The following is a 27,718-nucleotide window of genomic DNA, read 5'->3' as shown; positions in this document are numbered from 1 at the left end:
AGAGAAAAAAGAAAAAGAAAAGTTGGGGAAGAAGAGAGACTTGAACTATAATATTTTGCCTTCCCAGAACCCCGCCAGCGTTATCTAAAGGGCGCGAGCCGACCTTTCCCAGCCACTCCAACGCGATCAATCTTGCATTTGTTTCATCGATGGGTAAATGACAGCCCAGCGCAATTTTTTGTGCAGATGCCCTCATAATTCCCGAAACCTCCCAGCACCSTTTCACACCGAGCTGGCCTCTCAGCAGCTCCTCTTGCTCTCTGCTTAATATCTACTGGGATTAAAGTCTGGGCCCGCTGCTTCGGGATTGAATCGTACCGTGAAGCGTGTGGCACGGCCCAGCGCGGCCCCCAGTCTGCCCGGCACAGCTGGAGTGACCTGAAACGGCACCTTAGCCTCATGCCAGCCCTCAGCAAAGGGCAAGGTGAATGTCAGCCCCCGGGAACTCTCGCCYGGAGGTACAATTTATGGCTTGGAAAAACATCGCTTTGTTTTCATAAAAATCCCAGCAGCTAGGAATATCTTTTAAAAATAAATGCGTGGGAAAGCGTAGGAATATCTGCTTGCAGGACGACAAGAAAGGCTGTTCTTCGGGATATTTTCCGTTTGCTGGAGAATGGTATCCGCGGGAAGGGCGCCAGGCAGCTCGGAGGGCCCGGCAGGCCCTKTGCAGCGCTGCCCTGCGCGCGGGCAGCCGGCGGCCCCGGGGCAGCGATGGCCGAGGCGGGAGGAGGAGGATGCGGCGCGATGGGGCAGGCCCCGGCCCGCTGCGGGCCTTCGCCGCCGCCCTTCGGGCCGCCGCACTACAGCTCCCAGCAGCCCCCGCGCGGCGGCGGCGGCGGAACTACAACTCCCAGCAGSCCCCGCGCGGCGGCGGCGGCGGAACTACAGCTCCCAGCAGCCCCCGCGCGCGCGGCGGCACTACAGCTCCCGGGATGCCGCGTCCCGCGGGGTCCGCCCCCGGCCGCCTCCCCCTTTGCCTCGCGGCGCCCGGATAAAGGTTCCGCTCCGCACCCAGCGCGGTTCGCTGCGGCGCCGTCCGTGAGGAGGAGGAGGAGGGCGGCGGCGGGGTAGGGGAGGCGGGAGGGGTGGGNAAGCCCGGCCGCCGTGGGGCGCGCCGCTCCCCCCGGGAAGGCGGAGAGGCCGGAGGCGGCAGCCTGGCTGAGGCCGAGTGTCCCCCGTGGTGGGGAGGGGATAGCGGAACGGACCCGGAGGACATGGAGGGCGAGGGAGCCCCTTCTTGGCGGGGTCCCGGCGGCGGCGGCCTGGTCCGCGAGCTCTGCCGCTCCTTCGGCCACTACAACCGGCACCTGGCGCGGCTGCAGCACAACCTGCGCGAGACCAAGAAGTTCTTCCGCGACGTCAAGTACTCCCAGGGCCACCCCTTCGCCGCGGCGGCCGCCGAGGGCCCCCCCGCCGCGGCTGGGGACGGGGCCCCCCGCGACGGCCCCGCGCCGAGCGGTGAGAGAGGGGCGGGGGGGGGTATCCCCGCGGGGCAGGCCTTGGGGAAGTGGGGCTCGGGGAGGGGCGAGGGCGCAGGTTGGCTCTGGGAGGTGGCAGATGGGGGGCCGTGGGGGCGGGCTGCGAGGCGTGGGGGGTGTAGGTGGGGTAGGCTGAGCTGTGAGTGGGGGGCTGTAGGGAGGCGAGGGAGGCTCAGAGGGGGTGAGGGAATGGGGCTGGGCCGGGCTTTGGGGCTGAAGAGCTCGGGGGGGTATAGGGGGTGTGGGGCCCAAGTTGGGGGCCTGTGAGGGTGGGTTATGGTGGGGCAGGTAGGGTGGGCTGAAGTGAGGACTGAGGGAGTGAGCAATGAGTGAGGGGGTGTGGGGGCTTGATGTGGGGAGTGAGGGGTGCACGGGGTTACAGATGTGGGTCGGAGTTTGTGCTATGGGGGAGGAGGCGCAGGTGGGCTGCGGGGCAAACTGTGGATGGCTGATGATGGGGAGGTGRGATGGCACAGCTGGGGGTGTAGGGTGTGCTGTGCAGATGTGAGGCCTCCTGGGGAGGACTGGGGGTGCATGGACAGAGCTGAGGAGGCTTGAGGGGTCCAAGAAGGTTTGTAGCAGGAATCGAACAAATCAGGTGTGATTGAGGGTGCTGGGGTGTAGGTGTCTGGGAAAGGGGCAGAGCAGCCCCTGAGGGGGCTGGGAGCTCTGGACGGGGAGTGGAGATGGCACTGKGGAGGTGGGCGGCTTGCTGAGTGGTGTGCAACGTGCCGTGTGGTGTGTTCATCATGAAGCTTTGTGGAAGTAGTGTTTTGCTTCTCTCTTCTGCTTTATCTTCATCTGCCACTGTTGACAAACATTGCTCTTGCTAGGAGCCTTCCTGCCATGTGCAGAACTTCCGTAAGACCGTCTTGTGAGAAGAGTTTTGCGTGACATTATACATATATAAAGATCTTCTTTATTCATTTCCAAATGGCTCATGAGTCATCTTTATTGGCTACTTGTCTAGGATACTTGTCCATGCTTGTCTTATGCTCACAGTTAGGACTTGAAAATCAGTGTTATTGAGCTCTTCTGTCTGTTTTTTGCCCCCCCCCCAAAAAAAAAAAAAAGTAGTGTTCCATGTAAACTTTCAGAACAGATGTGGAAAACTTTGTAAAAATCTGGTCTCTGAGTCTTTTGTTTACATCTTCCTGCCATTTCCAGGAAGTAGGAACTAGTTGATTTTGCTCTTTCTGTCAGTCGCCATGCTGATTGAGTGGTGGCGCGCCACTGGAATTTATGCTCTTCTGTTTAGTTACTACTTATAAAATATTTCTAATCAACTCAGTTTTATGAGAATCTGCTTGAAAATCTGCTTACAGGGCTCTGTAGGCTGTGGATGCCTCATTTAATTAAATGTTTCGGACTTAGGATACTGATTGCACCAGATGTTTTGCCTATTGTTTCTGATACAGAGCAGTTGACTCCTGCTAGTTTTCAAATGTCTGCCTTGGCCTGGTTTGACTTGACTGCTGACTGTAACCAGTTGGCTTTTAAGTATCATGGCTTGAAAGAAAGATTGACTGCTTTAGAGCTTGTTCATGCGAACGATACATATGGGGTGGGCTCTTGCTTCAGGACTTCAAACATTGTTGTTCATAACTTGCAGTTACGAAGATGAGAATAAAACTTAAGTCAGCAATTCTCAAACTGATGAGGTGGCAACGTAGTCCAAGTGGGACACAGACCAAGCTAATAGGTCTCCACATTAGAAAGCAAAGTCAGTGGTGGTAGTCTTTAGGGGACTRTGGAAAGAGGAAGATACTAGGATTTGGTAAAGTATGAACACAGCTTAAATGTGTCTTAAATGAATCTTGATGACAGAATAATTGGAAACCAATGATTTTTTTTATTTATTTATTTTAAAACATGAGAAGACATGAGCCTTTGCCTAGTGGCCAGGGCCTTGGCATTGCTTGTTATCCTTATAACTGAATAATCACTTTTGAATGGAGTTTTTTTGTTTGTGTAAAATTTTAGTTGCATGTTTCTAGRACTATTTGGAATTTAGTTGCTACTTTCTCTCTCTTTTTCCTGCCTGATATGAGGAAATTATTTCAAAAGCATCAAAGGGTTTAAGCAGCACAGCTATCAAGCAGCCTAAAGTATAGATTGGCTTACTCTGCCCTTAAATGGTCCTAAGTATCAGTGGAGTTGAGTAGTAGCCACTGGCCTTCGGGTGAGCTAGGTCAAAGTCATGGTTGGGTAGTTAAAGGAGCGAAGGTGTGCTAATTCTGAAATCCCTCTCCTTCCCAGGCAGGAGGATGACTAGCAGGATTGGTCAAGAATGGACTGTCACTGATTGACTTTTCCCTCAGTGGCCTTGGTACTGTGACTTACCCTTAGTAGTAAGGGAAGCAAAATAGCTCCAAGGGAGAAAATAATTGCCTTCCAGCTACCATTAATGAGGAGGAAAGGTGCTCTTCCCCCCCGCCCCTTTCTTTTTTTCCCTCCAGTGTTTGCTTCTCTGAGGCATTCAACAAAATATTGCATGTTCTCCTAGGCCAGGAGTCTACTTTGTCATGAACAGTGTTTTTGAGATTGGTTTGCTGAATTATGACAGTGCTATAGCTTTAGATCTGATTACTTCTTTTCAAGTCATTTGTTTCTATTCTTGGTGTTGTTAGCTAGTGTGTTTCATACTGACTTTCAAATAAAAAAAAAAATCTTAATCAGGGATGCAATAAAAATTTCACTACTATTTCTAAAAGTATTAAGAGGGAAAAAACAACTTTGCTTTGTAATAACTGCAGTTCTGTTTTCTTCATTCCCTGCTTGAAATAATGCAAACCGTTTGACCTAGAAACCAGAATTTCTTAATATGCCTTTTGTATTACTTCAGAAATTTCTGTAGACTGAAGCAACTACTCTTCCTATAGATATCTATAGCCTCACTAGAGTTTAAGCTAGTAGCTGTGGTATTATCTTAATGAATGAGAGTGTGTGTGTGTGCATGCGTGTGTGAGGGTGAAACCTCAAAGCTTGGTAGCCTAATGAACGCATACATAAATGTATTTTGGAGCTGTTCGTGAGAGAGTTTGGAAGAGTCTTCATCCTGATACTGTGTTGACCAAGAGTGTGTATCCTGGTTAAAATGTGACTGCTCTGTCTGTGTTGTTGTGATCCTCAGAAGACTAAGACTTCTGTTGTGCAGATAGGTATGTAAACGTAAGAAGGTGAATTTTAAGCCTAGATTAGGTATGCAGAGGCAGTAGGGAGGATACTCATGAAGTAGCTACCCAACTAGATGGAGGGAGACGCTAGCTAACACGGTCCAGTTTAGGAACAGTGAAGCTTGGTTCTGCAGATCATGTAGACTAAGTTCTTACAGATCTTCTTAGAACTGTTTATATTGGTATATTGATTAGTTATGTGTGTTTTCCTGTACATGGAAATAGAATACCATGCTGATAGATGTGGGAGTGTGGAACTAAAACTATAGTTACTTTATATAACCGAATATGTTAATTTTAAAACTTGTAGTGGTCGAAGTATTCTCATTGCCTGTGTGCGAGGAAACGGCTTATTGTAACTACTGAACCGTTTATTTTAGCATGTGAATTTAAAACAGTGTTAGGGTTTCTGTACAGCATAGAAGTAGGCATCCATGTGGATGGATGACTCTTTAAACTTTCTCCAAGATCGGGGTCTGGTCACCTGTTTCAAGTAGTTTAATGATTACTTCTTTTGAATAGTCTGACTAGAGTTCTCTATTGCTGCCCTGAAACCAGACTTCATTCATTGCACACTAGTTAGTAAACTCAAGCACAGGCAATGTCTGAAGCTGTTTGTGGGGTGCCTCATGAAGTGCTTCCAGCTTGGCAGTTAAGCAGTGCATCTAAATATAGATATGTGTAGAACCAAAGTATCTGTAACTTTCTAAGAAATCCTGTACCTAATCTTATTGGAGAATTGGAGGTTCAGGTCTTGCATGATGTTAAACCTTAGTGTTTCTTCTGTTTTATAAAAGCGAGGAGCAGGGAGGTATTGTTACTGCTGTTCTTCCCGTGCTCCAGGAAAGGGGATTCATTGACACTCTTGCTGATCAGCTGCTTCAACTGAAGGACATCTTTCAGCCAGGTTTAATGTAAAGTGTCTAGAACTGGCTGAGATACTTAAAGACGAATAAGGTTCATGGTTTTATCTCTCATGGACTGGATCTTGAAAAGGGACTTCTCTCCTTCCTCCCTCATCCCCCATATATTTTATTAATTTGTTTCAATAAATCACTTTTCCTGTCTTCCGTTTGTCTTTTGGACCAGTGTTTTTCTTGTTAGTTCTAGTATATAAAGAACAGGTTTTCAGCCCTGTTAGCTTCCTGGGAGCACTTTTTTTAGCTATGTTTGTTTCTACTCCTTTGGCCTTATTTATATAGAGTGTCTGCTGAAATTAGAACACCCACAGAAATTTAAGAATTTCAGAGAAACATCAGAACCTGCAATGAGAAGTATGAAGGTCTGGCCTTATTCAAGCATTGCTGTCCACATATAATACAGAGACTAGAAATGTAAAAAAGAGGATTAGTAAATGCTTAGGGTTTTTACAGGTTCCTTTAATTCAAACTAAACTTGTTCTACGAAGTGTTTGACTGCATTTTGAGATGACTTTTTGTGAGAGACATTTCGTGTTCTTGGACAGACCTTCTTTCATCAAAAAGCTTAATAAGATGCACGCGCTTAAGTATTCCCCAAAGGCATTTTTTTGAAGTGTTTATCACATGTCTCAAAAGATACAGTATATGGACACACTATTTAGCACCAATTAAAATATTTGTCAAAAGCCCTGTCAAAAGCAGGAGTTGTTGCTTAGATGGATGTAGGAATATATCTGCCTTTTTTCAGTTATCAAATTCTCTATATATGTTTTCTATTAGGCCAGCGCTATAATCTGTGGGTCATGTTTCTCCTCTTTGAAATTCTTTGTTTATATTGGTCAGCCAGATACCACTGGGTATTGTATGAATGTATTTCTCCCAATGTGTAGTATTCTGATAAGAAATAGTAATATGCTTTGTGCAATGTAGAATCATGAACAATAGCTTCTCGCTTCGGTGGGACCTTGAGATCACTCTTAGGTATCCAGTGACAGATATGAAACCACTGCCATGACTTGAGGGCCTTGATGGTAGACTAGGTTGGTTACGATACAGTTGAGTCTTGCTTTTGGGGTTGGTTCCATACTTATACTCTGTGTACTTGCAATACTGCAGTATGCCATAATGTTAAATATAATGGATTAATTACAGATATGGATGTGCTAAACTAACTTGTTGAATGAATGCTGATCACAGGGAGGTTTTGTACACAAAGATGAAAGGTTTTTAAAAGATACAGTATTTATGCATCCATACCATGCTTCAGTAATTTCAGCTGGGCTGCTGTATTTCAATTATTTTGCTCTGGTTATAGATATGTGTAAATACAGAGGCTGCCCAAAATGAGGAATGCGTGAAATCTGTCTGTTTGCTTCCTTATTAAAAGCCTGTGGAAAGAAGGCTTTAAGGCCTATACAGCCCCTTCCTGAATTGCATTTTTCATACTTGATATCTGAAGAACAAATTTGAATTCAAGTTGAAATTTCAATAGATGTAACCAGATCAAAGAAATTCTTTATCTTGTAGATGAAGACTTAAATGTGCTATCTGTGAATTTTTGCTGGTTTTAGTCATTTGTAAGCTGCTAGCTGGATTCTAGCCTTTAGTCACTTGATGTGGCTACTCTGCTACGGTTACGGATCTTGAAAGGCTTGTTTAAGAAGCAGTTACTAAGAGCCACACTTTAAGAAGTGATGTGTCTCTTAATCTTTTACAGTGATACCTTACCATATTAGGAGAGTCTTGTATGTGAACTCAGTAGTGAAGTCTACTGGGAAGACTCCACAGGGTCTTCAAGCTCTGGTTTGTGGGGGCCAGCCTGTGGGGCAGAGCTGCTGTTGAGCTCATGGGGCTGGATGTAGGAGAGGAGCTTACTGAGGAACAGCGGAGGGCTGTGCTTGTGAGTGTTGCTTAGAGGTGGAAGAAATTGTCTATGAAGAAAATTCCTCAAGCAGTGCTATTTCCAGACTTAGTCTGATGTCTGGAAAGCTAAATATTGGGTAAGATATGAAAGAAGCCTTGAACTGTGTGTTGGCTACCTAGACACAACAGACTAGAAGTGGTGTTGCTCCTGGTTTGAATGAGTGTGATTAAAGCAGAAGAATGGAAAGCTATTGAAATGAGACATGGAGTAACTGTAATCTTTAATCTGGTTAGTAGTGCCGAGGAAATATYTTGGTATATTGTAGAGTCTTGTTTTCTTGAGGCTTGAAATGCTGAAATAATTTTGGATGCCAAAGTATGTGACTCATTAAAAGACTTATAATAGCTCTTGAGACAAGACCTTCTTCTACAGAATCCCTGCTAGTCTTTCCTTGGTATGCTGCAGTTGAGTCTATTCTTTATACTGGTGTTCTTGTCAGTTTGCCTGATGTAAGAGTAATTATACTGGTTTATAGCTTTCAATATTGGCAGTTCTTTTTAGGACTGGTATCTTCATTTGTCATTTCCATTCTTGGGTGCCACCTACCTTCAGATCTGGAAAAATGGACTAGATCTTTGGCTGTAGTAGAACACTAGTTGTTTTGTACTCACTGGAATTGTGCTGAAGTGCAACAGATGGGGAATTTGTTTGTATCCATTTTTCGTGCTGCCAGAATTATTCTGTTGCTATGCATAAGGTAACTCAAAGCTTCTTAGACTTCAGCTTAGATGACTGAACATGGAAAAAGCTGTATTTAGTACTTCTAAAAGAATTCAGAAGCTAAATTCAATGCTGAAACTGTTTTCTCTGGCATTAATGCAATAAGGCAAATGCCAGGAGTTCCAGCATAATGGACCAAGAGCTCAAAGGGGCTGGTTAGTGGGATGTTATAATTGATACTTCAAGTGCAAATTGAGGAAGGAGAGTGATTACAGAGGCTTTTGGCTACTGAGTAGAAGRCATAGGTGCTCACTAGTTTCATTTAGCAGTTTAAATGCTTTACTTAAATGGTAAGACTATTTTGCAAACTATGCTGATTTCGCCATGTAGGTTACTCCTTTCAAGACGGAAAGGAAAGGTACCTATTTCTGTCACCAGAAGACTGAAGCTGTTCCATGTTGCATTTCAGATTGCACTGAGTACCTTTGGGCTGCTAGTAAAGAGCATCTTACCTTGGACTCTTCCACCTGGGCTGGTGAAAGCGTGGCATTTCCTTAGACTCCGTGATTGTGTTTCCAATTATAGGGAACTGCTGGCAGAGGCTGTTGGAAGCTGCTGCCTGTTAGTGGCYGGTGCTATGTCACAGCAAGCTCAGTCTTGGAATCTACCTTATGTAAGGAAGCAATTCGGCAGGAGTGCCTTTTCTTCAGGCTAGAGAGGAAGCCTTGCTTTAACGTCAGTGATCCTAGATGTTGGTCAAGAAGTTTGTCCTGTGATACTTTTGTGGTTTGGTAGCTGCAAATTATTTGATGTTTATTAGTGTGTGGGTAGACTTTCACCAATTCATAGCTGATTGGATTCATTTCTGGTATGTGCCTAGAACATTCTGTACAGACAAGCTGTCAAAGCTTGGGAAGAGTTAGCTGTAGTGACCCACTGGGTGCCCTTGAACGCTGGAGCAAGGCAAGACACTGTTCCAACCCAGGAGCAAAATTAGCCCTTTGGTTATTTCAACCTTGACAAATGTTTACTCTTAAGGCCTACTGTTAATTTTCCATTAGCCTGATGGAGAGAGCTCTATGTAAACACTTTCCAGTGAAATAAATGACAAGAACAGCAACAAACCTATCCTAGGGGCTTTGGGCGGATCAAGCTACTGTGGTCCTTCATATTAATTCAGTAAAAATGTTGAATTGCGGCTGCTAGTTTCAGGAAATACTTGTGCTAAGTGGGCTGCTTGTTGTGGGGCGATGATGTTGCTGAACTTTTGCGTACAGCTTATTTAGAGCTGTGGGACTTAATGTTCAGCCAGCCTGTTCTAATGCAGTCTGTTCTCAATTCTAGGGCAGAACTTCATTTCTTTCCCTCGCCATGAGGAAGAGCATCTCCAGCGGACTGTGAGCTGGCACCCTTGCCTTCTGATTCTTGGCCAGAACTGTAATGCCAAATGCCAGTTACTCAACATGCTCCTGGGTGAGAAGCTGCTCCCTACCACCAAGGTCAGCAGTGAGGAGAATTGTAGGAGGCGACGGATCCGTTTTACACATGGCTTACAAACACGAATTAGTCTAGCGCTGCCTGAGCAGTATGAACTGGTCCATATGATGGCAGCTCACCGAAGACAGTGGGACACAATACCGGAGGAGGACTTAGAAATTCATGGGGACAGTGAAGATCCTGCTCACCGGATAGCGGAGCTGGAGGTCATGCTGCCATACTCGCTTCTAAAGGTAATTTGGTGTCCACGTGCCTTTGTCACAGTGCCCTTATCAAGAGGTAAAATTTATAGTCCCTGATAAAACTACTGGTATAATTTTTCAAGCATACAAGTCCTTCTTTTATTAAATAGAAGCTCTAAGTATGGTGGTGATTTTAATCAGACATGACTGTCTAAAACTGTGTGTGTACTTTTGTTTGTGTTGACTGTTAGCATATCATTCCTCTGTAATGCTGCCACCTATCTTAGAAGCCAAGCTTCCTCTGAGTGTCTCCAAATGCCTCCTAAAATTTGACTCTAGTTTAAAGGTCATCTGAGTTAGCTTCACTGTGCAATAGTAGGTAGAAGCTGTCATGCAAACGTGTGTGTGTATTAGAAATCAAAGTGGAGTCTGTTCAGTGCTGTTTCTAGCTTTGCTAGTACCTTGCTTTGCAACCTTTCTTTCACTTACCCAGAAAATGATGTGTTCCTGTCCTGTGAGTGTAGAAATTTTTTATTTAATAAATACTTTTAAAGATGAAAGCTGAATTTCATAGCTTTTTATAGCTTACGTTAGCTCTTACTACATTATATATTTTGTTAGAGGATTTGTGTTACTGGATTATAATGCCTGGCTGTCAAAACAATGCTCCAGAAGTATCAGTAATAGATTATTTATTCTTGAATATAAATTGCTTTAAGTTCAAAGACTGATTTCTTCTCATAGGATAAGGAGTATGAACTTTATATTTGAGCAATAAAATGTCAAGGTAATTTTCTCTGGACATCCAAATCTAGACACGACTGAAAATAGGCTAAAAATGGGAATGGATTCAGTTTATCTCCATCAGTTTGAAATACACTTCACAAAGCTGGTCTGTAGCTAAAGTTAAATCTACCCTAATCAGATCAGCCAAGTTAATGCTATGTTGTAGTGTATTTATGGCTTCTGGTATCCACTGAAAGAGAACAGAAGTGGCGTGTTTGTATAAACTGTGTATGAGGCATCCACTACTTTCCCTAAGAGCATGAGGTCAGCTGCTGGTACTGCAAAATAAATGTCTGTTCTGGATTGTCTGTATGTAAAATCCTACCTTGCTCTGTATGAAAGTGTGTTTAGCTTTACATTTATTTTACTCGATTATGTTTTTAGATGGGTCTGTTTAGCTACACTGCAGTTCACAGCCCTCTTTCAGATTTCTCATACAAGTGACAAAGATTGCTCTGTCTGGCTTTGGTTATATTTAGGACACTTAGATGAAAAAAGCTACTCAGATTAATTTGAAAAGCGCTGATAAAAGAAAAAAAAAAGCTCTCCTAATGGAAGGAACGGAAGGGTGAATCATAGTTAGCCTCAGACTGAGTCAAAGGATTCCTTGCATGAATTCAAGGGCTAAAAGGAAGAACCAAATTGATAGGTTGATAACTTAATTAGCTCCTAAAATACATAAATTCTAGGAATAAAGTACTGGAGTCTGGACTCTAGCTAGAGGAATAAGAATCAACTCTCTCAGCAAATGTGCGTGTTCCAACTCTGTTCAGCGTACGCCAAGACAACAAAGTTAAAAATACCTGCTACTCATGGACAATGCTGGTGTAAGTAGTAGAATGTACATTTGGAGCAGTAATGAATGAGGTTTTTCTAAAGATAAACCAGAGCTGCAAGTCTGCAGAATGTGTCTGAAATTACTTTATTTTTATTTTTTAAGACCTTGGGAATCAAAGCTAATAGCCTGGTAAAAGTTCTATGCTTGATGATAACACGATATTTGGTGCATATTCCATTTACTTATTTTGAGATCTTAAGGGTTTATCTTCCCTAGAAACCAAATAAGCTGGAAGAGCTCAGCACCTTTTGGGGGAGAAGAGAAGAGAAAACGGTCTGAATTTTACCCCTTCCTATTAATTAGAGTTCTTGTGTTCTCATCTGTGCATGTTTGTTTGTTCTTCTTTTCCCCCTCTCCTACTAGCAAAATGCTTAACAGTAGGGTATTTCGTGATGATCGTATGTTCTACATGTTGGGAGGATAAAGAAACTCAGCTACCTTACTAGTGGCTGAAGAAACACCTGCAGGTCCTTTGTATTCTTGAACAATTTTAGAACACAAGAATTTGGTTTGGGTACTTCTGCATCTGATTTGAACATTTGAAATCATATTTATTCTGCATAATGGGGACACTTACCTGCCAGTAGAATACCATCAAAGGACCTGTCAGTGACTTTGGGATGGGGGGAATGAACATACTGCTTTTTAATATCAAACTGCAAAGTGGAATACTGAGTTTATACTTTAGTCTGATTAAATTATTGATGTCCAGGATGGGACCATGCTTACTTTTCTGTGTTACTTAAGGATTTCTTAAAACTTGTTTCACAGAAAAGGGGGTGAGGAGGAAGGAGCCAAAATTTTCATTTGTATGGGTTGGCTGCTGTGAGAACACAGCCTTGTTGTAATAGGTATATGAACTTGGATTTTATTAATATAAGTGGTCAGGGAARAACAACTCTTTGGCAAAGCTGTTGTATTCCTTGGGGATCGCTATACACAGGAATGCATCTAGGTCATGGGGAATAATCCATCTAGCTAGACAGATTATTAGATTTACAGTGGAAGTAAGCAGTTGGCTCTTTCTTTTCCTAAATCTTTAGTTGTGCCTAGAAGACCAAACAGAGTTCTCTGAAGTACTGGTTTTTCTTTGGATAGTACAGCTAAGTGGGAGGAGGTTAAAAGAGCTGAAATCTTTCTTTTACGAGGAGCTGCATTTATTTTGCTTTGTGCTGCATTCTAGTTTGAATCTCGGGCTGAAAAGTTTCAGCCAGGACTTGCAGAGAAGGAAAATCTTTTCAGCTGCTCTGACAAAGCTGGAAAAATGAATAATTAAAAATACAAAGTGGTTATGTGAGCTCTAACAGGAGAGTTGCTCTAGCTGGGTTTTATTGCTGCAGTCTTTTAAATGTACTGCAGCAGTGATTCAGGTCATGTTAATTAGTAGTTGTCTGTTACAAGTAGCAAAGAATGTGGTAACATACCTATCAGATTATAATTTTAAAGTACATCCTGTTTAAAACTGAAGATGTCCCAATCTTTTTTGAGAGTATTTTTAATATATTTGGTTGTGGCATTAATACATAAATATGCATGACTTACGATGGCTGAGCTGTTCTCACGTCCATGTAGTATCAGCTTGCTTAGGGGTATGCTGAGGTGCTTCTGCAACATGTTAGCTTTAAATATCTGAAGTTGTCTTCGTGTCTGTTTACACTGGAATAACTGAGGGTAGGCAGTGTTGAAAATGCCAGCACCGTAAAATTCACTTTCCATCCATGTGAGATCTGTTCTGCTTCTAGTTTTGCTGGCTTAATGATGTATGTTTTACAGGGGAAGATTTCATGGTCAGAAAAATAAAATTCCTTCTCAGACTGTTTCGTGTGTGTACACCTCACAGGCTTTTTTGGGTCGGCCTTCCAGCAAAGGTAAAACAAAACTCCCTGATGAAGTGGGGTTCAAAATCATTGGAAGAAATCAAAGCAAAGGCGTTTTATGCTGCATGAAGGATAGCTGCGTATGCTGGAGACCAGAGATCTAGTTTAATTCCCTTATCCGGGGTTCTCTGCCACAGCCCTCTTGGAAGCAGAGAGAATAAAGTTACAAGACCTCAGAAAAACTGAGGAGAGAAAGTTCTAAGCAGAATCCAGAAGTACACAAGTACCTCAGATTAATAAGGAGGCTATGGAATTTACCCCCTATTTATAATAAATGCAGTAACTGTCAGACTTCAGTGGTCTATAGACTATTCTTGGAAGGCAGAGTATTAAAATTGGTTTGGAATGAGACTGAGCCAGGCCTTCAGTCATAATCTGCTTGATAGAGTTTGGGCAAAACTCTAACTAAAATGGGTTAGCACCTCAGTCACTTATACAATGATTCAACTGCCCCAAGTCTAACAGTGGGATGAAGGACTTTTGGGATATAGCAAATGTTTTTCAACCAGTACGGAGATGAGGAAATTATCTGTTGACTTAAGCTTAGCAAAACGACACACTTCAGTTGTCTCTAAATGCATTCACTGAGACTGACTTGTCTTCCTGTAGGTCAAGACCTACTTGATTCTTGATTTTAAAGTTTTGTTCTGGGATATGGGATAAGTGGCCATCCTGGAATTGCAAGTCTGAATCCATAAATGTGCACGTAGTGTGACAGCTTTTCTAACTGCCTCATCTGTATTACTGTTTATAGTATCTGTGCAACTGTTGAACTGTTCAGTGTATTTTAAATGGAAGAACTGTAACTGATACTTGTGTATCTGGTATTCACATTGCGAAGTGTGAAAGTTTGATATTTTAAAAGGGCCTTTTATTTAAGGGAAGTACAAATGCAATTACTTGATAGTAACTTGCTTACAGCTCTGTCATAAATGTTCAAGTGTTTGTAGTGGTATGACCTTATGAGAACCGATTTAAGAATTTTAGGAATCCAACGTGAGTCATGGGTATTCACCCTATAAGAAGACTAGATCCCCGGTAGCGTGGGGCTGCATAGGCAATGGTTAAACTTCTACAGGGCATTTTAAAAAATGAGAAGTATTGCTAGGGTTCCTGAAAAAGCCTTATAGGCCTCTATGGAAATAGCAGGACCAGTTGCTCATGCTGCGTTCTGTTCTCTGTATTGGTTTTCTGCCGGCCTGTCTCCTAGAGACGGCACTGGCTTCCTCCTTTGTTTACAGGCACTGGTGTGAGTCATCAGCTCTGGCGAATATTGCAGAATGGCACATCCCAGTCCACTCAAACTCTTCTACATCAAACAGGTTTGAGTTCAGTGCTTGGCAGTCCCGTGGCAGTAAGGACTTTTGGTTATCTCTAGAGAGTAGTTGGGAGACTTGGTCAAGCCTTTCATTTGAATAGTTCCGGGAGAAAAGTGATTCAAGAATTCTTAGTTATCCCTCCTGTTATGAGTAGGGAAGATAGCACTTAAATCCTGCTTTCAATTCAAAGCCTTCTTTTGACACTACTGTCAGCAGTAGTATATGACCCAAGCAGTGAAACTCTGGATAGTAAGAAAATGGGTGTTATAAAATATATATTTGTTAGATTTTTTTTTCCTGGATTTGAAGAATATTGCAACTAAGCTTTTTGTCACAACCATCTGTTCCTCCTTTTCTGTCCTGTGGCTGTGAACTCTTTGGAATATGTTTTTGTGCTGCCTTTATCTTGACAGTAGTGATTAGTATAGTACTTTTTACTGTTGCAAACCATACTGAAAACTGGCAGCATATGAATATCTCCTCAAAGAGCTGAATATCCGGTAAACAGATATGGGAGGTTGAGAGCATATTTACTAGAAGAGGTTGTTGCAAAATGAGGGTGGGCATATACTAAAGAATAAGAGCTATTCTGTGATAGCACTTACCTGGGAAACTTGTTGAGTTTTGTTCTGAAGTAGGCTGAAACTCAAAGGCACCTGATGCAGAATTACAATTCTGTAGTCAGTGGGCACTAGCTCATTCTCTGTTGCATTCCTGCTAGTGAATCTGCATCAGCCTTGTAGGTAGGCTACATGATGCTGTACTTGGGACTCCATAAATGTTCTGTAGAATTTGAATGTTTATTTTGCATTTTGTGAATGAATTACAGTGCAGTTTTGTATGTATCAGTGATAAAAAGGACTTGGGAAAGACCACATTTTTACCTCCTTGCTTGCTAGGAAGTGGATGTTGTGGTAGCACCATGTCGTGGGTTCCAGTCTGCTGAAGCCACCCTGGGAGAGTATGTGAACCATGTCTTGCCTGTTGTCATCTTTGCCGTCAGTGAGACTGAACTTTCTCCGTCGGATGAGAATGAACTGCGTGAAATCAAAGAGAAATTCTCTTTGCCCGTTTTCTTCTTCAGAGTGCCAGAGTCAGAGGCTGAGCTGATCTCTCCCAAAAAAACTGATAATGAAAAGTCCTCCCTTTACTGCCAGCTGATGGACTTGGAGTACCTGAGTGTCAACCACTGCAGCTGTGGGGCTCCTGGTCATGATGCTGATGCCCAAAGCATGCTGGTGGAGCAGTCTGATAAGCTCCGTCTTCTAAGCACTTTTTCCAGGCAGGTGCTTCAGAAGCATCTCGTGGAAGCAGCCACCAGTTTGAATGAGGTGCACTGTCGCTGCCTGAACATCTTCATCAATCAGGCTTTTGACATGCAGCGAGACCTGCAAATCACCCCCAAGAGGCTGGAGTATACTCGCAAGAAAGAGAATGAGCTCTATGAGTCTCTGATGAACATTGCCAACCGTAAACAGGAGGAGATGAAGGACATGATCGTAGAGACTCTTAGTAATATGAAAGAGGAGCTCTTGGAAGATGCTGCTACTATGGAATTCAAAGGTAATTACTAGAAGGAGAGAAATGAGAAGAAAGAGGTTAGGAGCTGTAAAGGAGAGTGAATGAGTAATATTTGCCACCTGCTAAAGAACAGTTGAATGCCAGTCTGGACAGGTGACTCTGAAAGCAAATTCAGAACTAATGCACAAAGCATTTATTTTTTTTTTTTTGGTAATATCTTCTTCACTGTCCTTAAGTTAGAGGCCCACGTACAAAATCTTTATTTCTTATAAGCAAACACCTTTTCCACCTCACCCCCTGCCCACAGCTTTCTGCACAGTCCCAGGTAGGATGTTTTACTTCTCTGCTTTAATTCCCTATTCTGTAGGGTAAGAAGATAAGTCTCAGCTTTATCTCAGCAAGTGTATAGAGATTTGGGAGTAGATCTGTCCTAAGGGGGGGGGGGAGACCCTGAGTTTGAGCAGGGAAGATTTATTTGCACACTCTACTTGATTTCTTCATGTCTGAGGGATGTTTGAGTCTTGAGTATAGAACCTCCTGAAAATGAAATCCTTTTGGGTAGACAGGACTCTTAAACAGCAAAAGCCTGTGCTTGGCATTTGGTGCTTGTTTTGGGGGAGAAGTGGGGATTCTCATTGCACTTTTTAGTACCAGAACTTCCAGGAACACAGAAGCTAGAAGAATAGAGAAGGGTGTGTAAACTGCATGAAGGGTGAGATGCTATCTAAATCTTGTCTGCAGGAATACATGGTCTATCATAAAAATCAAAGTAATTATTAGTAGGTTGATTCTCTACAGCTCTTTGCTAGGTAGGGATTTACCTTCACAATCCTTTCTGTTCAAAGGAGTCTTGAAACTGAAATGCCGTTCTCTGGGCTGACATGGAAAGGTTTTTCTCSTTAAAATAAAATTGGAATTTAGGCTAAAGGTTTAGAGGAAATTATTTAATTGCAAGTGGAGTGTTYTTCTGAAGCATCAAAAGGGCTAAAACTCTACATAAAAATAAGTTTGTCCTGACTTATTTCCTCCCAATTTCAAAATGGAATGTTATTTCCTGGGGTGAAGAGGAGGAGTGATCAATTAGGCTTACTCTCCTGCAGAAGAGGAACTGCATGTTTTTGCTTCTGCAGGTGGGCATGGAAAGGATTTTTCCTGTTTCTTGAGATGTTTCCTTTGTAATGGCCACTTGAAATGTAGTCTTCATAAAGAGCTTGCGTTAARTGCATCATATGCACACCAACATATATATGTATATACGTGTATGTATCTGTGTGTATGCACATATATATAAAACAACAAAAATATCACTCACAAAATGTTACATCTTATTGGCTCTTAGTTTGTGAAAATAATATCCTAAAGGAAAGAGAATTTCTTGCTTTTTTTCCCCTCTTTGAGGATCTAATGCCATCTGCTGATCACTGGATTTGTTTTAAATAAGCTAGACTGTCTTTGGCCAAAATCCAGAGACAAGGTCTTCTGCTCCTAGCTGTACTCTATTACTGTTCAGACAGATTACTGAACGTGAGCTGTGACTTGCTCAGTGCTTAAAAATACAAGGTGCTAATCAACTTTTCCAAGGCACCAGAAATAAATTTCAAATAATCTGCTCGGCTGTGACATTACCTTCTAATAACATTCAACAACCAGCAGTACTTATGGATTACAGCTTGGCTTGGAAGAGTTTCCTGATCTGTGCTACTTTACATGGAAAGACAGCTCTGTGCTCCAGTAACTGCCCTTTAATTTTCAAGACAATAGTTAATTTCTAATCACGGTGCTAGTGTAAACCTGTAGTGGCTGCTGAATGCTTGTAGAGAGTTCRTCAGGTGTTAGAGCTTGCTATCCCTTAAATCCAAGCACCAGTGAACAGAAGCAAGCATTAGCACGTTTTCTACCTTGGTTGGATGTGTATTTTAGCTTGCTTTAGCAGACTTGTGCTCCAAAGAACATATATGGAGCCTGGAGTTACTTCAGTGGTTTAGTACTTTCTGTCATGGAATTCTAAACCTAYTCAAGCTCTCTAGGATTGCATTCTGGACTTCCAATAAAACTGGCATTGTGGAGTCAGATGTGTGAACTGGCAAAAATTTAGTCCTTTGAAAGTAGTCAGAATATGGATTCTTCTGTTGCTCAGAGGTTTCTTTGTATAGCTTAGGATCCATGTTGGACTCCGGTTACATCAACTGGGTCCAAAACAGGCAATGAACTTCTGAAGGAAGTATAGCAGAAGAGCCTTTGGAGCAGAAGCTGTGCTGACTGATGCTATGCTGTTGCTGCTTTGCAAACCATTTAAAGCAGCTCTCAGTAGCCAGTGATGCAACTGTGATGTTTATGAAGTACAAAAGATGCTTTTTTCTTTTCCTCTGTGCAGACATCATAATTCCTGAGAATGGGGAACCAGTTAGTTCCAAGGACATAAAGTGTTGTATTAAACAAATCCAGGAATTGATTATTTCTCGACTAAACCAAGCAGTTGCCAACAAGTTAATTAGTTCAGTGGACTATCTGCGAGAGAGCTTTGTAGGGACGCTGGAGAGATGTCTGAAGAGCCTGGAGGAGTCTTGGGATGTTTCAGTACATACTGCAAGGAGTTTGGAGAAGTCAAAGGATGCTTCTGTACACATCACAAGCAATTATCTCAAACAGGTATGATGGCTTGAATGGTTGTCTAGACTATTCTTAATTGTCGTTATCCTGATGCAACAAGGGTGGGAGGAAACTGAGATGTCTAGTGAAATCAGAGGAATGCAATGACTCTGGGGTACCTGTGGGTCTGATGTTGTTAAGAGAGATGATAACATTTGGAAACATCAGTCTTATTCCTAGCCTGTCACTTGAAGGCCTGTTGCTTGTCCTTTCTAAATCTGCATAAAGTAATCAAATTACAGCCTAGATACACCTGTGAGTATAATAAAATAGATAAACTAGATCAGGTGAATCATGGAGTGTTTTGTGGTGTCCTTTGGTCATTAGCAGAGGCAAGATGTCTAGTAAATTTTATAGCAGCTGATTTGCAGAGTTCCTGTACTCTCATCTCTCCCCTGCTTTTCAGATACTAAATGCAGCCTATCATGTTGAAGTCACTTTTCACTCTGGCTCAACAGTAACCAGGATGCTGTGGGAACAGATCAAACAGGTATGGGCATCTTTATCCCTTGCTTTTTGGAGGGGTCATTGTACAGTGTGATTGTTTTTGGAACAAAGGATAATATGAATACTCACTGCTGCCCTCTAAACCACCTCTGGGTGCGTGCATTGGGCAGTTGTAGCTTTCTCACTCAGCATTGTGGCTGGCTGTGTAATTTATTCTTGAACATGGAAGTAATTAATTTAAAGCAAGTACCTATTTAGTGTGGGGTTTTTTTTTTGTTGTTGTTGTTGTTCCCCCTGCCCCCGACCCCTTCTCTCCTGAGACAGCAAAGGGATAGAGACCAGTACTTTGAAGCTGTTCTGTCTGCATTTTGGAGAATTCTGGTTTTYTTGTAATGTAGTTTGGTTCAGATCTCTTCACTGTGCTGTCTCTAGAGGAAACCAGRTTTCCTCGGGTCTCTGTCATAACTTTCTGGCTCTTAAAGCATTCAACTTTCTGAAGTTTCTGCTGTTAGAGGTGTTGATGACCTTTAACTGCCTTCAGCCTCTTGATATTCCTTCCAAGAATAAACTGAGTAGGTATTCAGAATTGGATCTCTTTAAATATTTTGTATGTGTACAACAATGTTGTGATCAACAGCTCTAGAACAGTATTTTAAGGTAATTATTTAACTCAATTCTGCAAGAAGATGAATATATATTATTACAGGAAAGTATCTAAGGAGTCTGAATGATGTGATTGACCATTTGTTTGTTTTGTTCTAGTGCCTTAATTCTGTTCCCTGTTTTGCTAGATAATTCAGCGGATTACGTGGGTCAGCCCACCTGCCATCACCAGTGACTGGAAGAGGAAAGTTGCTCAGGATGCAATTGAGAGCCTCAGTGCATCCAAGTTAGCCAAGAGCATTTGCAGCCAATTCCGGACCAGGCTAAATAGTTCCCATGAGGCTTTTGCAGCTTCTCTACGACAGGTGAGTGCTGTAAAGAGGGAAATAATATTTTGTATGTTACCACTCTGGGAACGATGTTTTTTTGGATAGCAGAGATAGGTAAAAGAGCAGTCGATGCTGTTAGCGCTGCTCAGTGTGGGTAGAGGTGGAAGAGCTGATGAGAGTTCCTTAATACAAAATTCCATTTTTAAACTAGGGATGAGTAAGCAGAATCTCCACTCTAGTTGTGCAAAGACACTGAACTCCCTAGCACCGTGGATTTAGACCATGCAGGATGACCATGTATATATGATGTATTTTTTTTCTAGTTAGAAGATGGCCATTCTGGCAGGCTAGAGAAAACTGAAGACCTGTGGCTGAAGGTGCGGAAAGATCACGCTCCTCGGCTAGCACGTCTCTCGCTGGAGAGCAGGTCCCTCCAGGATGTGCTCTTACATGGTGAGCATTGTCTTGATGTTCTCTTAAGTATCTTCTCTTCCTCCTTTGGAAGAAGTCAGTGTGAAGGAGAAAGAAGGGGTTTGCTTTACAGTAAACTACTTCAGTAAATCTCCATTTGATTCATATTGAGTATCTTGAGTTGTGCAGCTGCTRGCCCATGAAAAGGAGCAGGCTGCCAGCCTGATAGTGTGCCACTCATATAATAGGAAGGAAGATGTTTTAATTTCTGACCACATTAATGTTGTGCCTTGCAGGCAAGCCAAAGTTGGGCCGTGAGCTGGGCCGAGGACAGTATGGCGTGGTGTATCTGTGTGACAGCTGGGGAGGGCATTTCCCATGTGCACTGAAATCTGTTGTTCCTCCGGATGAGAAACACTGGAATGACCTTGCACTTGAGTTTCACTATATGAGGTATGTATTGTAAGTGCTTTTCTCACTCTACATGGATTTGCTTAACTTCATTGCTGCAAATGAACACTTTGTGTTTGCAGAGGCAAATTTTGCTCTGCACAGTTCTACTCTGCACTCAGTGAGCTGGCTTAACCAAATGCTAGGCTGCCACTGCTAGGAAAGACAAGACAACTTGCTAGTGCCATTGCAGAAATATAGCAGACAGTGGTAGGTAGGCAAGCCCTTTCTTGTCTTAATCTGATTCCCCTCKTATGTACACTGTTCAAATACTTGCTGTTTTGCAGAATAAATTGAAATTAGTAGCATGCAGCTCTTCATCCCCTGGTTTTTGTGTTGATTTGTCTCTGCTTTTCCAGTCSGATTTTATCTTCTCTTAGAATTCACAAAAGAAAACAATGGGTCTACACAGCAGAAAACTTTAATTAGTCTTGAGTAAATGGTTGCAAGTGCTGCAGTACACAAGACTGAAACACTGAAGTATTACTTTTGCRCTGTAACCTTTAAGCTTTTTTATTAAATTGAATTTAGTTGGATTAGATAAAATATATGTAGACCCTAGAACTGTGGTGTGGAGTTTTTATACTATATGGTATGCAGTTAGGACTGGCATAGTGTGTCAGTATTGTTGTACTAATGTGGTGCTGATTGGGCAGTTTTTTCCTTTACAAGGTTAGGCCTGGCCTGAGGTGGAGGAAAGGATRTAAAAATCACTGATTTTCTGTGCTGAACTTTTTCAAGGTCTCTACAGACACATGAGCGGCTAGTACATCTCCATGGTTCTGTAATAGATTATGGCTATGGAGGAGGTTCCAGCATTGCTGTCCTGTTGATAATGGAACGGTTGCACAGAGACCTCTATACAGGACTAAAGGTAACGAGAATCTAAATACTAAAAAAAAAAAAAGTATATCCAGATATGAAATGAAGCTAGATTACACTGGGGAAGTGTGAGATGTTGTGGCAGTGCTCTCAGCCATCTCCCTATTCTGAAGGGGGAGAATCCGTACACTGAACGCAGATACGCTTTTTGCTGTAGTGCAGGTCTCCTTTCTGGAGTGCTTCAGTGCTGTGTGCTGCGTGAAAGCTAGCCCATGTTGGCACAAGGGTGAGTCCCTTTGTTAACTAGTGGGCTGGAACAATTTGGATCACTCCGTTATTGGAAGTGACATGGTTTTGCTGTTAACTTTCCTGTCCACCTACTCCTTACAGCTTTCACCAAACTGTCAGGCCTGTTCACTTCAGTGGAAACTTCTGAAATGTACTGGGGCTACAGCAGCATACTTGCTACTCTTCAGAAATAGTAAACAGACTACTAGTTCTTAATCTAGTAAAACTGGTACATTAGGGAAGTATAAGAGCAGCTCCTGCTGAGTCTCCTCTGTTGCCTAGTAACTCTCTGGAAGGATAGCTTTGCAGGAGTTAATTGCTTTTGTTTTCAGTATTGCTTGGTGAAGAAGGGTAAGGAAATCCCTTAGATAAGTCATTTCCACTTGCAGGATTAAAYTTGTGTTTATTTACTCTTCAGGCTGGGCTAGAATTAGAAACACGATTACAGATTGCCTTGGATGTGGTTGAGGGAATCCGTTATCTTCACAGTCAAGGACTTGTGCACCGGGATATCAAACTTAAAAATGTCTTGGTAAGGAACTTGTATCTGGCTAATTCTGAAGTCTAATCAGATCTTTTTAGTGAGAAAGAGAAACATGATATAAGTAAAGTAATAGCCTTCCTTATGTAGAAACTTTCACTTGTGATGCATTAGAAGCAGTTCTCTTCAGCGTTCAGTGGTATTTACAAAAAATAGCCTTGCAGTGAGGCTTCCCTAGCTCAGCTTCCCACAAAACCTAGTGGGAAGAGAGCAGTCAAATGATTTCTCTTGAAGGTAGCTTGAACTACAAGTAGGATTTCCAGTTCCTAGTCCTGTTAAACTAAACCACACCCTATATGTAGAAGACAAGTGAAGACCTGCCTCGTTACTGAGCCTAACTGGTGAAGTGTCCAAGTAGCAGCCAAGTCATCAGAGCAACTTTTTTAAGAACAAATGCTGAGCTCTTCAAATAACCTATGTTTTAARCCTTAATATTAAAAAGGGATAATGAAGCTGAAAAGTACGATTATCAACTGTCTCTGTATGAATGATTCTACAGCTTGACAAAAAGAATCGAGGCAAAATCACTGACTTGGGGTTCTGTAAACCGGAAGCCATGATGTCTGGCAGCATTGTGGGCACACCCATTCACATGGCTCCTGAGCTCTTTACAGGTATGCTTGTTGATTCAATCCCTTATGCCTCACTCTGGCTTCAGTTTTGAAGGCCGTTACTTTGAACTAATACTTCAATTTGCTTGTGATGGGAAAAATAAATTCAGAAGACTGATTATAGTGCACACTTGTATTATTTTTCCTGTATTTTAAGTCTCATATCTTTACTCACTTGTAAGATGAGTGAACTGTGGAACTCATAAGCTTTGCTGAAATTATTAATATTCTTGAGTAATTGGAAAGTTTAAATTATGAGCTATTGGAAAGCTGGAAGTACGGGGCCTTCATCAGCAAATACTTCAGAAAGGATCCCCTGTGTTTTTTATATCAATTCAAATAAAGAGTTTTGGATTGTTACTAACATGTAGACCATATTCAATGCTTTTGGCAGGTTATCTCTCTAAACATGAAACATTTCTCCTGTGCAAGCATCTTACAATAGCACTCAGAGGTCCATACGGTATTTAACATCAGTCTTTTTGGAGTATTTGAGATGTTGTCCCTGCTTTGACAAGGTTGTGATCAAATTGCAGCAAACCTGTTTGTGTTTAATTTAGAAAATATTATGCAATTGATTCTCATTACTAACAGTGAAATACCTATGACTAGGAGGCTAGACCTTAATCTTACAAAGAAGTAAGCATTGGCTTAATCTTTGTGCACTTGCTAGGCTTACTTATTTCTTGAATTCAGTGGGAGAATTTGCTATAAACTAGTAATTGCCAAACTTTGAAATGTACCTGGCCTCCGAGGCTAGCAGCAATCCATGAATCTCCATTTGGRAACCACTGATACAAACTTAAGTGTGTAAATCCTCTGGGAATTGAAGTTCTTAACTTTATCTCTCCACTTTGGCAATAATTCCTGATATGTTGCTAGGCTCCAGACAAGCCTTACTTTCTGTCAGCAAAGTTGAGATTTTAGTTTGAGGACTTCGTATGCTGAAACTAGTCTTCAGACTGCTTAGTTTCTGGTGATGAAAATGTTTGCCATGCTAATCAAATATATTTATTTGCCACAGGAAAGTATGATAATTCAGTGGATGTTTATGCATTTGGTATTCTGTTTTGGTACATTTGTTCGGGACATGTGAAGTTACCAGAAGCGTTTGAGAGATGTGCAAGCAAAGACCACCTTTGGAACAATGTTAGAAGAGGTACATTGAACTCTGTTGGGTGATACTATGTGCTTGAGTAAAAATTGAGAGCAGATAAGGAAATCAGTTTTTTATCTTCTTTTAACTGAAAGGTAAAACTACGTTTTGTATTTTTCAACTATCTATCTAAAGATTAATGTTCATTTAGTTAAACTTCGACATACTCTAAAAACCTAATAAATTGTCAGGGATGAAAAATAGCTTTCAGTTAACCACCTCCTTCCTGGAGTGTTGTAGGAACTGTGCTAATGCGACACTTAAACCAGCTGAAGTTATGCAACACTTATGATGTAAAACACATTGTAGAACCAGTCAGCTATGGCGTGATCCTCTAAAGAATGCTTAATCCCTTGCAGTTTCTGGAGGCCATAGGGATCTTTATGTTCAAGTGCTTAATATGCAGCATACTGGGAAGCTGTCATTGGGCTGGATGTTGAGTAGAAAAGAGTGATAGTTACTTCCTGTTTTATGAAAAATAAAGTTATTTTATGCCTAAGTAGTTTTAATCAGTCCTGTGTTTTGTGATACCGTGATGCAGCATGAAGGGTTAAGATATCAGAATGCTTTACTACTTTGTCCCAAGTTCCTGTCCATATAATCTCTCCCCTTCTCATGTGAAAAAGATTAACCCAGATGAGTGAGTCTTGTATTTGGTTGGAAGGCCTACGCTCATTACTTGTTCTCATGTTAAACTTGCTCCCAAAAGCACCATACTGAAGGGTGAGGGTGGGAGTGGGAGGGGTACGGAGTTTTCAGAGTTTGTTTGCATTTTAAACGGGAGGATGTACCCATTTTTGGTCCCAAGTAGGTGCAAAGAGGAGACACCAGTGAAACTAAATGTGTTAGCTATCCTCTGGAAGTTTGCATGGTCTGCTGATTAACTTCAGCAGTGCAGATTTCTAATAGCTTTCAAAGACAGCTTACAGTGTTGCTGTAGGAAAAGCTTTATTGATAGCGTGAGACCCCAGGAAGTTGTTGCAGGTCATTTCAGTTTGCACCAAAGTAACAAACATAAGACTAAGTTTCTATCCTATCTGAGGCATATTGATGTTAACAAGGTCCCTCTCCATCTTCCAGGAGTTCGCCCAGAGCGTCTTCCAGTGTTTGATGAGGAATGCTGGCAGCTGATGGAAGCTTGCTGGGATGGAGACTCCTCCCAGCGCCCTCTCCTGGGGATCGTTCAACCTATGCTGCAGGGGATCATGGACAGGCTCTGCAAGTCAAGCTCTGAGCACCCAAATAAAGGGTTGGATGACTCTACTTGAAAAGAAAGCACAGAAGAWTTTTTAATTGAGAGAATTCTGAACCCCTAACTGTGCAGATGGCTTCTTCAGATGTAGCTGTTTGTGGCTAACATGAGTGGGACAGGTAATAGCAATCCAAAGATTGCTCATAGAGGTGAGACCCTGGGGACGTTCCATCTTGAGTAGTGGCCAGAGCAATCTCCCTTGGTATACCCCATTGATGCTAGTTACCCTGCTGCAGCTTTTATTAGAGTTGAACAAATAAGATAGAAAATCCATGCCCTTGGACTGAGGGGGATTTTTGCCAATCCCACAAACTCCAATCAAAGAAAATCATCCTGTGTTTCAGGTAGCATCTGAGTTGTTGGGAGTTGATCCTGACAGTCTTTTACTCGGTGGTTGAAACAAAAGCTCTCTTCTCATTAACTGATGGTCCTGGTGGCCTTCAGTCTATACACAGCTATCCCGGTCACTTATAGATTGGCACCGATTATAGTGCAGTGGGAGAGGAAAGCAGAGGCCCTAGGCTAGAAGGGGGTAGAGGATAGGAATGTCTATTTGTATTAGCTTATTCCAACACTCAAAATGTTTACATTGACAGGAGCAAAGCTTCCATGTTTTACCTAAGGGGGAATTATCCACTGTTCCAATGCAGTGAAAATACCCCAAGTTATAAGCTATTTAGCTCTTACGTATTCTTTATCTCTTAGTTCTGTAAACAAGCTCTTTTGTGGTAATTCTGCTTCATAATAGTTACTAGAAGTCTGAACAAACCTGACCTTACTACAGTATTCTGATAAGATGGTAAGACTGCTCAAAGATTACATATTATAATACAGAAACAAAGTCATTACCACTAATGACTGTCTGTGGGGAAAAAGCCAATTCATTTTAACTAAATTTGGTTTGTGAATTAGTTGTAAAAGCAATGACAGTTTTAAATTGTGCTAACTATTGACAAACATTTTAAAAAAATAAGGTTTCTTCAGTTTTTTAAAAGTCACATGCTCAGTGAGAGCATACTCGAGGGAAACAGGTCATTCATTCTTCAGTAGCTGTGTATTGTGGCTGTGTCCATTCATCCAATTGCTTCACTTTGGGATCTCTATTTTGGCTGCATCAAAAAGAATAAAATGGGGATGGGAGGGAGGAAAATCCTTTGTAAGGAAGGCATAGGTTGGGCTGGTCCAGGTGTCCTTGTGAAGAGGGCTACTTCTGAAAATACCCTTGTCTCCTCGTTGGCATTTCTGGGGCAAGGTTGATCTTAACGTAACATACCAACGGGGTGGAGATTGAAATAGCATACACCTTGTTTAATACATGAGGAAATACTGAGTTGGCAAGTTTCTCCCTGGGTTTGTTGTTCCTCCCAGCTGTGGGTGATGGGCAGGAAAGCTAGCATGCTGTGTCCAAAATTGTGCAGGCATGTGGAATTACTGCACCTTGTTGCTGGAATTTATTGGCTGGCATACAGCAAAATTACAACCAATAGTCTGCCTGTTAAACAGCTTGAACAAAGGAAAGGGATAAATAACCCTGCAGTGTTAGTTTAGCTTCAACCTTCTTTTCTTTGTGCAATAAACTGAATTAATGCTTTTTTTTAAAAAAAAAAAAACAAAAAAACAAACTTTTTATTTACCTGCACATGTGGGCATTTTTCTGGCCTGTAATGGCATTAACGGTTATAGTTCTACACAAATAGTAGCTTCTCCAGCTACTCCAGCTGAAAGTGCAGCAACTGCGAACCACATGCACAGAAGAACAAATACTTTTCCAAAGTAGAGTTGTTAGGTGTTTCACTGCCTTGGTGTGTACATTCATGCCACCAATGACATTAACAGTATTAACTCCGGTTACTCTGTGTGGTGGCTAGTAACCTTATTTAAAACTGGGAGAGTCAAGGTCAGTCTCTTGCAATTAATAGTTTGTGTAAATAATACATGTATGAATAAAACTTAAATCTCTGTATGTGCAATTCCAAAA

At 42.1% G+C, this 27,718-nt stretch overlaps 1 protein-coding gene across 1 annotated transcript; it reads left to right on the top strand.

The window, feature by feature from the left end:
- The first annotated feature begins 1,096 nt into the window (after window positions 1–1,096).
- On the top strand, window positions 1,097–27,718 carry DSTYK (dual serine/threonine and tyrosine protein kinase). Its single transcript, XM_085300364.1, has 13 exons — window positions 1,097–1,461; window positions 9,506–9,891; window positions 15,560–16,223; window positions 18,556–18,830; window positions 19,237–19,320; window positions 20,069–20,245; window positions 20,533–20,662; window positions 20,917–21,073; window positions 21,812–21,944; window positions 22,599–22,712; window positions 23,221–23,335; window positions 24,357–24,491; window positions 25,569–27,718. Exons 1-13 carry the CDS (start codon window positions 1,218–1,220, stop codon window positions 25,754–25,756), a joined length of 2,802 nt encoding a protein of 933 aa, XP_085156490.1. The 5' UTR covers window positions 1,097–1,217; the 3' UTR covers window positions 25,757–27,718.

The sequence above is a fragment of the Rhea americana genome, unplaced genomic scaffold (assembly GCF_003343005.1).
Source record: "Rhea americana isolate MKP2758 unplaced genomic scaffold, rheAme1 scaffold_163, whole genome shotgun sequence".
NCBI lineage: Eukaryota > Metazoa > Chordata > Aves > Rheiformes > Rheidae > Rhea > Rhea americana.
Note: the sequence above shows the minus strand (reverse complement) of the source record. Positions and strands in the feature narration are given on the sequence as shown.

Bases quoted from the DNA above. Each gene is read 5' to 3' on its own strand.
- DSTYK (XM_085300364.1), top strand. From the start codon at position 1,218: ATGGAGGGCGAGGGAGCCCCTTCTTGGCGGGGTCCCGGCGGCGGCGGC. The intron at 16,224-18,555 runs GTAATTACTAGA...TCCTCTGTGCAG, and splicing joins TGCTACTATGGAATTCAAAG to ACATCATAATTCCTGAGAAT. The intron at 24,492-25,568 runs GTACATTGAACT...TCCATCTTCCAG, and splicing joins TTGGAACAATGTTAGAAGAG to GAGTTCGCCCAGAGCGTCTT.